This window comes from Apostichopus japonicus, chromosome 16 (assembly GCF_037975245.1).
Source record: "Apostichopus japonicus isolate 1M-3 chromosome 16, ASM3797524v1, whole genome shotgun sequence".
In the NCBI taxonomy this organism is placed as follows: domain Eukaryota; kingdom Metazoa; phylum Echinodermata; class Holothuroidea; order Aspidochirotida; family Stichopodidae; genus Apostichopus; species Apostichopus japonicus.
The window spans coordinates 38,575,876-38,588,358 of record NC_092576.1 but is presented as its reverse complement, the minus strand read 5'-3'; the positions used below and the strand labels follow the sequence as shown (position 1 = coordinate 38,588,358).

At 37.7% G+C, this 12,483-nt stretch overlaps 1 protein-coding gene across 4 annotated transcripts in view; it reads left to right on the top strand.

Moving 5' to 3' along the window:
• The window catches only part of LOC139982295 (uncharacterized), a 148,765-nt gene that overhangs the window by 113,308 nt on the left and 22,974 nt on the right, over positions 1 to 12,483 (top strand). For 2 of the 4 annotated variants that reach the window (XM_071994983.1, XM_071994985.1), the window contains exons 2-4: positions 2,874 to 3,117; positions 3,459 to 4,984; positions 9,629 to 9,831. In XM_071994983.1, coding sequence (XP_071851084.1) covers positions 3,006 to 3,117; positions 3,459 to 4,984; positions 9,629 to 9,831 — 1,841 coding nt within the window. In that variant the 5' untranslated portion in view covers positions 2,874 to 3,005. Of the gene's footprint in view, positions 1 to 2,860; positions 3,118 to 3,458; positions 4,985 to 9,628; positions 9,832 to 12,483 lie in introns of all 4 variants that reach the window. The other 2 variants (XM_071994984.1, XM_071994986.1) reach the window with 2 other exon arrangements.

Below are 12,483 nucleotides of genomic sequence, written 5' to 3'. Positions count from 1 at the left end.
GTACTTATCAATGTATCACACAGATGGCAAAATCGAATCACAAGAAACGTTACCAATAAGTTTATCACAGTAAATTATTCTTGGATATAGAGTACAGAATACATGATCAATAATGACCTTTAATTGAACTATTGGTTAGGGTTACATGATTATAACAGCGATACAAATCATCATGATAATCATCTGCTAAAGGAACCGCGGTATGAGGCAATGTTCATTTAAAAATCTTTACACATGTATCTTAGAGTTTGCAGCTAAGGATGAAGTTAATAGCAAATGCTACTCCCAGACCTCGGCTAGTAAGTTAATTATGTAAAAGAAGAGTAAATAACGTAATGACTAACGACTATGAGTGACTGGATGTTGATATTTAAAAAATGTTCTATTTATTTGTCTAACTGACATATCTTATCATTCACGAAACTTCATTAGATATATACAGTATGAATGCTGTAAATTTTCGTTAACTTGTTCGCAATATACAAGAATTTAACAGGCGTAGCTCAAACTTAGCCAAAACGACATTTTGTAATCATTCTGACATATTTATTCATATTCGGTAAAGCTTGCCTTTCATTACGACGCACATTTTACCATAAACCTATACATTAATGTGTACAAAGCAATTAACCAACTGACGTTGCCTGACATCATTGCTACATCACTGTACTATTTGTACTGATTTTTGTGTTGTATCTGTCGAAGTATATCCCTACGAGCTGATCAGACGAAAATCATACATACATGTGCATTACAAACTTTGAACTGGCCTATTTACAGACATGAAACAGACCATTCATTATAACAACACACCATGGACAAACATCTTACTCATGGCCAATATTATAAGCTACGCCGTTTTGGCGAAAGCATATTCCCTCTGCGAAGGAATCGTGATACAAATTTGACATAACATCCTGAAGATTACACGGTCATTTATGGATGTAAGGGGACTGAAGGTTGATTAGTTTGGCGTTCGTGCACAGGCTCTATCTTAAGTTCTTTACTTAAAATGTAAATTAGAAGCACAACGTTTGCCAACAACGTTTGTATATATAGGTGAGTCAGCTAAGAAAAACAAACTCTCACTGTACCTAACTTAAATACAGCAAAATTTCAGTATAGCCTGCATGCGATTTAGTTTACAGTACCTAGCTTCCTTGCCCTGGCTAAATATAGGAATCGTCTTTGTAGCTAAAGTATATTCCCTTTCAAAACTACTCGCGATAAACACTTGACGTAACATCGTCATAATCACATGGTCACATTCTCTATGTAAGGAGACTGGCGCTGAGAGTTGATAACTTGAGTCGTTTGGTGTTCGTTCCCAAGCCCTAACTATTCTTTTTTCTTAAATCATAGTCTGTTTGATACCAAGTATAGAACGTTTGTGCAAACAAAGTCCAATAATTGTGTTTTAACTCAGTAACATCTGTAGTAGTCTGTATGTGAATATATTAGAAACACATTACAATAATAATCTGTTTGATATCAAGTATATAATGTTTGTGTTTTAATAAGAGAATCAGGGAACACATTCCTACTTGGGTTTAACTCGGTAGCATCTGTCTATATCGTGTATGTGACTTAGTTAATTTAAGTCATAGACACTCATCAACGGATATGACCAACCAGAGGACATCAACGTTTGTATTCTTACTGTGTTTTCGGGAGGTGGACAGAGAGATTTAGAGATTCGCCTATTGGACTAAAATCATTTTACAAACTCTACTATATATGCATAACAATTTCTCAGAAGATAATCACATATTGAACTCAACATATTTCTTCAACTTCCGACGTAACATGCCAATGAATATGAAAATAAAAGCAACGAGAATGTTGGCAGTTTGCTCAAGCGAGAAGATCACGAGGACGAGACATGCGCACTTGACACGTCGATATATCAGTAGATTATTGTTAGCATATCAAGTTGTTCACATCGCTTGGTAGTTTCGTTTCTGTTTAACCTTTTGGCGTTTAATTTATTCTACTGATATAATATAATGAGTGTTTGTTTGACCAATCCCGAGTGATATGTTATTATTTACATCGATGGCTATTTTTGTTTTTTGTTTGACTTTGTTATTTATTTTGCTGATACAGCACCTGTTTTTTTCCTATACACTGGTGATGAAGCCTTTTTGTATCTATAATTATCAACATACAATTATATGACCGTATACTCTGAGATGGTGTTAACCGTGTCATTATATGAACAGCCAACGAGTCGTTCTTGAGTTGTAGCAATCTTTGTAAATAATTGCAGTTAAATCGTCAATATCAAGCTAGTCGTATGCCACAATGGATACTCTTTCATTTAATATTTCGGTCTCACACTGATTAATTTTAATGTCACAGTACAATCAAAAACGATTAGTTATGTGAGAATAGATTTAGAGACAACGTTTTGCTCATCGATATAGTTCGTTTGATGTCAGCACTGAAACGTAATATACTACACGATTCAAACATAGTGCAATCTCATCGCAAACCTTCACAAAGAATTGATGAGTTATAAGATAAGAGGGCAACGTTTGTATATTACACAACTACATGTGATCTAGTGGTCTTGTTTACAAGCGTTTTTCCTTGTTGACCCCATTTTTTTATTTGTCAAGTGGCGATAGTGATGGATGATGTGGCGATGGGAATGGGTGTACGGCAGGAACAAACTTTGCAAAGTGGTGAAAGAAGTTTATGTTCCTTGTATTTCCACTGCTTACTTCCATTTTTTTTTTGGACCTTCTCTTATGTATACGATCCTTTATACTGTACAAGGAGTATACCCTATTCTAGGTTTCAGGATTTAGTTAAAGTGTACTTTTTTTCCTTCTAATATGATTGTCATGCTTATTAGTCATTTTTAACAGGCAGTTCACAGTGCACAAGGTGTGCGAAAGCTATGGGGCGTGTAAACGCCGCTGTTATATTTACATGCTAACAAGCACATCATGCGAGCGAGAATCTTTTAATAACTCCGAGGTGACTAGAACAAAGGAAGTATGGATCGGAACAGACGACAGGCAAGAAATATTTCCCGTCAGCCTACCAGATCGAACCAGTCTACTCCTGTAAAAACTGAGCCATCAACCCAAAAAGCAAAGACTTTGGCAGGTCCGTATATTCTCGCTCTGATGCAATCATACTTCAAAAGACAAATTAAAAACAAATGACTATACGGCTAGGTCATTGTATTATAAATCAATAGCATAAACTTGTATGCAACTATGGCCTTAATTCCTTAATATTGTATTGAAGTCTTCCAATTGTTTTGCCATTTCTTAAATTTCCATAATTATTGTATGTAATTTCATAGTTGGGAAAGAGGGAGGGGTTATGGTATTTCAACTGCAAAGCAAATGGCACTTTCATATGAAGTCTTGTTCCATTGATGGTAGTTAATACCGTACTTTACTAATGATTCCATTGTTTACTATTTATTTCATTATATTCAGAAAAAAAAGAAATCCTTCTCACAGAACTGAAGTCTACGTACAAGGAAAGATATGACGCAGTTCAACCGATCCCTTATATCAAAGATAGACTCTACTGTGTAGATAAAGTATTTGTTGAGGGTAGCATTGAGGGTTTCATCGAGAGACGAACCACCTTCTCCACCGAAGGATCATGGGAACGTTTGGCGTCATATAATCATATTTTCACTGATCAGCGTATTAAATCAGTTCGTCGTATTATAGAGGGTGAACCAGGGTACGGTAAATCAACCCTTACCCTTCAGCTAGCCTATGACTGGTGTAACGGTGTGAAGGAATCCCCTTTCTCTGATGCAGATGTATTAATTCTTCTACGACTGAGACAGCTGGGTAATGTGAAGTCCATTTACAGGGCGATCAAAATGTTTCTATTACCAAACGAGCCCCGTGTGAAACAATCTGACATTAGAGCTATTCTGGAAGGCTGCCATAGAGTTAAAGTTCTCCTGGATGGCTATGACGAGTATCCTGAAAGAGATCAAACCACAGGAAGTGACGTAGAACAAATCGTCAGATATGAGAAGTTTCGAAAATTTGAGGTAACCTTGACGACAAGGTATCTACCAGAAGTCTTTCACAAGTCAGCTACCAAACGAGTCAAGTTACAAGGTTTTGATGAAACTGCGCGTGATCAGTACATTCGCAAAGCCATCACTGGGGAAAAAAATGAAAAGGCTTTTGATAAAATTAAACAAGGTTTGAAAGAAAATCCAATTCTTGATGATCTCTGCCAAGTTCCTCTGTTCTTCGTTACGTTCGCTCACATGACTGATGAAAGAAGAGACTTCCAGAAATTTAAATCTGTTACGGAGTTTTTTATTTACATGATGAAATGTTTTCACAGTCACACCAGAAACAAGGCGAAAGACAGTAACGTTATAAAATATGAAATGGAGTTTGAAGCTATCCACGGTGAACTTGATAGAGTGGCATTAGAAGGACTGAATACAGAGAATCAACAGATTGTGTGGGTTAAAGAAGTATTTTGTAAACGTGTTGGTCAAGCGTTTTATGATCACTATATCCGCGTTGGTATCTTAGTGGAGGAAGAACAAGCTATTGACATTGCTGAAAGAGAAACTCCTAGTGACAAAGTCAAGACTCAAACTGTTGTCATGTTTTACCATAAACTATTCTGTGAGTGGTTTGCATCGTTTAGGGTCGCGGATATCGCTGCAGCAATAAAAGATATCGCTGAACTAGAACCTACTTTAGGAAAGATGGATCCATTTGACCTCCAGTATGTCTTTCGATTTGCATGTGGCTTGAGGTCTACAGCTGCTCGTAACATCATCGAATATTTGAAGAAGAGAAAAGATTGTGATAAGTTTGCAATCCTCTGCATCTTGGAACAAAATGGAGACATCGAGGAGATCAGGAAGACTGTTACAGAACTCTGTTCTAAGAAGGTTATCATCAAGAAAGATGACAGCAAGTTACTACAGCGGTCTACCGTACAGCTGCTACAGATAGCATCAAGTCATGACGTAAGTATTATCGGGGATACGCATTCGTTACTATTATACGATGTATCATTGTTTTTTGTGTTAATTCTTGACGAACTTCCTTATGTACCCCAGTTCTATGATATCAGCTACAATCTAACCACAAACCCCACTATAATAAAGTAGTAATAATTTCCCTCGTGCATAATACCATTGCAATATAATGTAGTATAAATATATATAGAATATTATCATGATTTGTAATTTATTATGCAGATTGTTTAAAATTCGTCACTTTTAGCATCTAGCAGTACAATTTACGGCTCATATATGCTATATAGTGCAATCTGCTTTTCGCTATGAGAAAATGTAAGACTGAATTATATGTCACAAGTCCTACCAAATTCATTGACAATCCATTAATCTGACCTTTAAAGTAAACCTTTAAATACTGCTTTATAATATCCCTTTATAACAGGCCAATATGCTATTTTAAAAAGTCCCACTTTCTTCGACATCTGCGGTGTTTTTTTTTATATTTAACCCAGTACATGACTACATTCCAATTCAATTCTCTTGATCATATATTCGTTTAAATTGTCATTGTACGACGTACTCTTATTATGTACTCGTTCCCGCTCAACACTATTTGTGTACCCTCAAAATAGGCTTATCTCCTCTCAGCACAACATACACTATATACGTACTGCAGGATAAAACTATGCTGCTCTCATATCAAATGTCGAAAAGTATGGTAAAGACTGCTTAGTAATAACTCTTTATCATTACAGGCTGCTTACTTTTCTCTCTTTCTGTTTCCTATTGGTGTTGTCTCCCTTGTTTGTTTCTGTCACTTGTGTGATACTGTTACCTTTACGTATTATACTAAAATGAGTTTCTTTTGAATTCCTATTCATTGTAATTTCTATATTGAACTCACTAAATGTATAAGAAAGTGAACCTCAATATTTTCCCGTGGACGAATCGTATAGTAATTTGTAGTAAGCAAGTATTATGCTGAGTCATTTGTGTAACGTAGCTAGCTTGTCATTTATGGAGGGCGGTATACAAACACGTACTACATTTCTTTCTGAAATCATTATTGACGAACACAACTGTTAAAGTAGACTTTCCTGGTATGGTAAGTCACACATTACTCCGATACAACCATTTTCCTCTTCCTTCCAGTGATTCAAAAAGCATCCATGGGTGGGGATGGGGGGGGGGGGGGGTAGGAGTGCACACAATTCAAGGTTCGGTGGGATTTGTGGCTAACCACACTGCATAAAAACGTCCCGACAACTATTGATGCACTAACGCGGACAATTATTCATTGAAGCTTCTGTAATCATATTTAAAAAAAAGTGAAGCAGTTTACATAACAGAAATGGCACTCTAAAAAACAGGGCACTTTTAATGTCAAATAGAACTAAAGGTACTATTTCATTAATGCCATGAATCTAATGTAAACGAAACACAATTTTTAGGGCATTTGCTCTGTTCAATTGCTACCATGGTTAGATTGACCTCTTTCTGTTATCTGAGTCTGTAAGTTAAGCAATGACATATTAAACGAACAGAGACGCACACTATCTAGTTTAGAATTTTAACATTTCCCGGTCAATCTCTAAGACAAATTTTGGGAGTGCGCCCCCACAAAATATTAACTGTGTCCTCGATCCAAACAGTTGTTGATGTTTGAATTGATCGGATCGGCTACACAGTATTTGGCTTTCATCTCTAGTAGACGTTTCTTCCTGTCAGCAGCATTCGTAGGTTACGTTTTTCATTCATTATCTTAATACAGTATTACATTATTATTAAATATTTTGTTCTCAAAAGGTTAAATCGGACGAGTTACGATAACCTATTCACCGCTCAGTAGAATATGCACATCTTATATATATAACACCTGTTCAACACTACTACACTACTACAATAATGTACGCAGGTGTTGGTATGTCAGCCATTCAGCCTGCCGCGTCAATGCAGGCGCATCGGCCATTGCAACATAAATGTGTTTTGACTGTGTTGAAAACGGAGCTTTTATTTGGACATACGCAGTTAGGATATCTCAAGTCTAGGCCTAGGCCTATACGTTTATCACCCATTAGGATATATTCCTACTAAAACAATCTTGCATGCTTTCAAGGTAAGTTTAATTATAGTACTGCAAATAAGATACACCAATTCTGGATGGTTAGGCTAGACCTAGTACTATAAACAGGTTTGTTTATTCCTGTCAAGATATGCTAGGACTTTACCACTGGCCGTAAAACATGGCTGTATGCTAATTTAAATAGCTTTTGTTAAGGAATATAACTGCTTTTTTATAATAGTTATTAATTCGACACTAATCCGTACGTATAGAGACCGAGTGACATATCACTAGGCCCGAATCCAATCAGACATTCCGATAGCCGAGTTAGCCCTGGTACTGGTAGTGATAATGTATTTGGCCGTGCGGTTACATTGAGAGAGGTAGTAACTCACGTTTAGCAAATATATTTACTGTAGCAGTTATGATGCTGTAACATTGTAACATTTGCAGCTGCACAATATGCTACTACTGTACTTTAGACACGACAAAGAATGGGCCAACAACAAACATTTTTGAGAGAATATAAAATACATGGAATTTGTTTACAGTTAAAAAAAAACAAAATATTATAATTTAAAACTAGTGTCTGACCAGAGTTTACGTGGCGGTAGCTTGTAAGCGGTTCATACGGGCGTGTGTCGGTTGTATTTACTCTGCATGTGTCGGGGCGAACAGTTAGTTCTTGCAATGACTGTAGATAGGTTAAGGCCTGATTAACCGCGTTAATGCTAATGTGATGATCGATGAGTGTACAGAGTAGGGAACGAGAAACGGGGAAAGTAATATAAACTTCTATTTCACAAATATCATGTATTTTCTAACTTATCTCTTACGATTTTCTCATGCAAGAAAGACTGTTACAGATGAGTGTAGGTTCGTACTGTACACCCAGAAAGATATAAAGAGGATTCAAACAAACGACTGTTTACATGTTATAAACCGTTAATGTCAGCAGTAAGGTGTAGCGAATGAGTTTTATTATCAGGTATAGATATCTCCCAGCCGTGACAGTTATTGTGTGTTTGTTATGGAGAGTTTGTTCAGGGCAAAGGGGGGGGGGGGGGAGGGTGGATAATGCTGTAACGTAATGTAAAATAGGCCTAGCTGAAGTACTGCTTTAGAGTAGACACGACAAAGAATAAGCCTACAACAAACATTGCATAGACAAATCCATGTGCGTGGAATGTGTTGCACAATCATTGTATGAAATAGCGTTTACGTGACGTTGCTTGTTAGCGGTATACACCGGCGTCGGTCGTGTTCACTCCGTATGTGTCGGGAGGGGAGGTTTGTTGTTACTGTATGTAGGTTGAGGCATTATACACAGTACATATTAGGGATGGAGGAACGGGGGTAAAAGTAATAGAAACTTTCTTTTTTTTGCAACTAGGCCTGTCATGTACTATCAACATAATATTTTCTCATTTACCTTTACTATGTTATAATGCAAGAGTGGTACAAATGAGTAGATTAAAACAATAAAAGAAAGTATAAATGTTATAACAGTATAAATGTTACAAACAATTAAGATATGTCGGGAGCGAAAGTACGTTCTTGCGGTTACATTATGTAGATCGAGGTCTTACAAATTCGCTTATACTAGTGTGATGATCGATGAGTGTACGGACGTGATAGTTTAACTTTCACAAATACAATGTTTTTTTTTTTTACAATTTTGTAATTTATTTCTTAGCATGCTACTTTTCAAGACTGGAAGATATAGTTTGTGTTTGAAGTGAAGCTTTAATGAAGAAAATGTTAAAGCGCCTGATTAAATTTACTTGCTACAAATCATTGATACCAGTTGTTAGGTATAGCGAATGGGTTTTACTACCATGTATATTGTTATTACCCAGCCGGCACAAGTGTTGTTCTGTCGAGTTAGTCTGGTAGGGCGGAAGAGGGGGTGGGGGGCGTGGTGGTTAAAGGGCAGATTGACAATACCTTAGCCTAAATGATTTAACTCGAGATCTGCAATCACTTGTAAAAATTTATACTCGAGGCTATTCCTATATTTGTATGGGGAAAGCAGATTTATTTTCATGATAGTCGGAACCAAACTTGACTTACCTACATACTCACGCATCGGTAGTGAATTGAACCTTTTTGATATTTGACCTATTTGAGAAAGTTTAATAGGCTAGGTCAGTGGTATTGTTTGAGAGAGTGGGTAAAATAGGATTTAAAGGGGGAAAATAGGAATTATAGCCAGTGGTGTGGCCAGGGTTCTGCTAACGGAGGGGGGAGGGTTATCCCTCATGGGCCCAAAATTTGTGGAATCTGAAAAATGGCCTGAAATTTGGTGGGCCATAAAGTTTTGTGGGCCCTACATTTTTAAGCTCGAAAAGGTATGAGCTTCTGCACCATTGGTGCTCTATTTTATTTATTTATTTGTCATTTTGTAGGTTGTTTTGTAAAATAATTTTTCCTTTCCTTTGGGGAGGGACCGGGGCATTAGTATTGCTTAGCTTTGAGTTTATATCAATTCTACCATGTTAATAGCGGTAAGTACGTTCAATAATATTTACTGTCAATGAGTTCATGCCGCTAAACTACAGTTTATTATTTTATTAATCTTTCTTCAGATACCAATATCTGACCTAAGGCTGGAGTGGTCCTTTAGTAAGGTTGACAACAATACCATCATCCTCCAGTCTGGTATTGCTCTACCAAGCCTCTCATCACAGGAGAAGTTATTGGTTAATGCCGGGAAAGATGAACTTACTGAGGAAGACATTGTAGGATTATTAAACTATGTACTACCGTCTAAGAAATTAAGCAAACTGTGGTAAGTAACTTAAAATATCATATGAATATTAGGAGAGGGAAGTCTGGGGTAATTACAGTACAAGGAAATGAAAGAAAAAAATATTCAATAATTTAATACTGTATCCAAAGGAACCGACAAAGGTAATAGACAACAAATTATATCAAATATGCCATCATAAGGGACGGGTTGGTTGAGCCAGGTACATTGGATTTTTAATGTCATCTGAATGCACATGTTACATCATATAACTTTAGAGGAATCTGAAATAACTGTAAGAAAATTACCAGTGAACATTGCCATCCTATATCGTTAAAATTCAAGGTTGGACCATAAAAAGGAAATATTGGAATTAGTTTTCATTTTCATAGCCTATGTTGACATGTGTATAATGCATAATGTGTTCATTCTAATGAAGAATTATATATACTGTTGTTGCCTCCACGTCGCTTCAAAACCTGATAGGATAATAAAATAAAGAAGGACAAACAGTAAATCTCTCTGTAGGGCACTTGCTTGTAAGTTTCATGTGTGTTTATTACCCGTCTGTATACAAAAGTCCACTTATATCTTACTTTGTAATTTAAGAACTTAAGTATGGGTAAATAATGCTTAACCTAACAATCCTATTTCTAGCTTTACTCTAAACTAATTGGTAATTACTGGGATTCTCCTGAAACCAGATCATAATAAAACAGCACGCAGGCATTACCTCTGCATATTTACTACTGTTAAGACATGACCATTACTAGCATCTTTCTGGATACGATAATAACGGCTGTATAATATAAACAATACATGGCATGACAGTTCGACTTCAGGACAATCTCTAGCCCTATGACCTTGCTTGTTGCATTTAAAACATCGTCCTCTGAACTCCGCTCCACTTTGTCTGTTACTTCCAGTATATCTCTGGCCCCTGTTATTATTCTTGAGCTCGCCTTTAAGTTCGTTAAAGCCACTCTTAATAGCTTCGATGAGGGCGCTTGTCATCTCACTTTGAGTCTGCTGAGTCTGCTCTCTGGTTTTTGTCTGAACAATTTCACCGGAAGTCACAGTTTCGCCGGAAGCCACAGCTCGAACAAGCTTTCTTGCAGCACCTTTCCTCTGCTCTGCAATGGTGAAAGCCTCCATTTCAACTGCAATAGTGACAGCTTCCTGTAGAGTCGCAGGTCTAGATTGGTAAACCCGCCATCTGGTATCTGGGTCTTGCAAGCAGTCAACAAAATAATCTTTTGCCAATGCATCATGCATGGAGCTGGGAGCATCAGGATAGGCCTTAACTACTTGTCTACGCAGATCTTGTGCCAATTCTGGTATACTCTCTGTCATTTTACGGCTTCTGTTCCGGAGTAGGGCTTTGTGCAATTCGCATTGATTTTCTGGAGCGAACCTCTGCTTTAATGCTACTGTCAGGGCCTGGTAATTTCCTGTACTCTTCAGGGAGATCTGCCAATAGTGCTTGAGCTGGCCCTCTGAGATTTGCTGCCAGGTTTAATGCCATCGAAAGCGGGCTCCAGCCATGGAGTTCTGAGACTATCTCGAATTGAACGAGAAAATCTTTCCATGGGGTTGATCCGTCATATGTCGGAGTGTTAGCTGTTACACGTGCTCCGGATGATTGGGGGTACCTGAACTGATTGTTGGTTCTGGGCACAAATCCATGACTTTCTCTTTGGTATTGAGTGTAGCATAAGGATTGGTTCTGATCCCTTTGGTCGAAGTCTGTACTCAGGAAAGGATTGGTCTGGTGTCTTTCTTCCTTCTGAAATGGATTCCTTGATGGCTGTGAGCTCACAGGTGATGTACATTCGTCCATTAGCAGCCAGTGTTCACTTGAACGTGCCTCTGACATAATTGGTGTAAGCAGAGTATTTCTTGATTATTTCGGGAGTAATTTGACAAGTCCGAAATTGTTCTTCCTTCAGATATCAGAATTCCTCTCTATCAGTGGTTCAAGCTCTGGTATTGCCAGACTGCATTGTAGATCAGTCAGAAAGTTGCACTTGTTCTCTGCACTATGTTCCTCAGCATGTGAAACCAAACTCTTTCCGTAAAAATTTAGCAGAGTTCCTTGTTGTAGAGCCAATCTTTTCTGCGAGAAAACATCAGAGTCCCTTGTTGGTGAGTTAATCTTTTCTGTGAGAAAACAGCAGAGTCCCTTGATGGTGAGCCAATCTTTTCTGTTAGAACCAGTCTTTTCTGTGAGAAAACATCAGAGTATCTTGATGGTGAGCCAACCTTTTCTGTGAGAACCAGTCTTTTCTGTGAGAATCGTCAGAGTACCTTATCCTCTTTTCTGTCGGAGAACCAGTCTTTTCTGTCGGAGAGCCAGTCTTTTCTGTTCTTCAGATCCTGTAATCTGGTTTAGTATCCTTCTCCAGGAATTTCAGAATCCCACCGCTGCCACCAGTTGTTGCGTTCCGAGGATCCTCAGCATGGCCAAGAATACTGCCAGAAGATCTGTTTGGAGAAATCGTTGCTAGCCTGTGTATCAGTTAACCACCGCAGGGCAGCAACTAGAGACCAGGCCAGGTTACAAACACACAACAAAAATGACTCTGCGCACAAGACTTTAGAGTGTGTGAGTGCCAGTTCTTCAGAAAGTACAATTTTATAGACCTTTATTTGAACGTCTCACTCTGGTCCATATACCACGCAATATAACAGTAC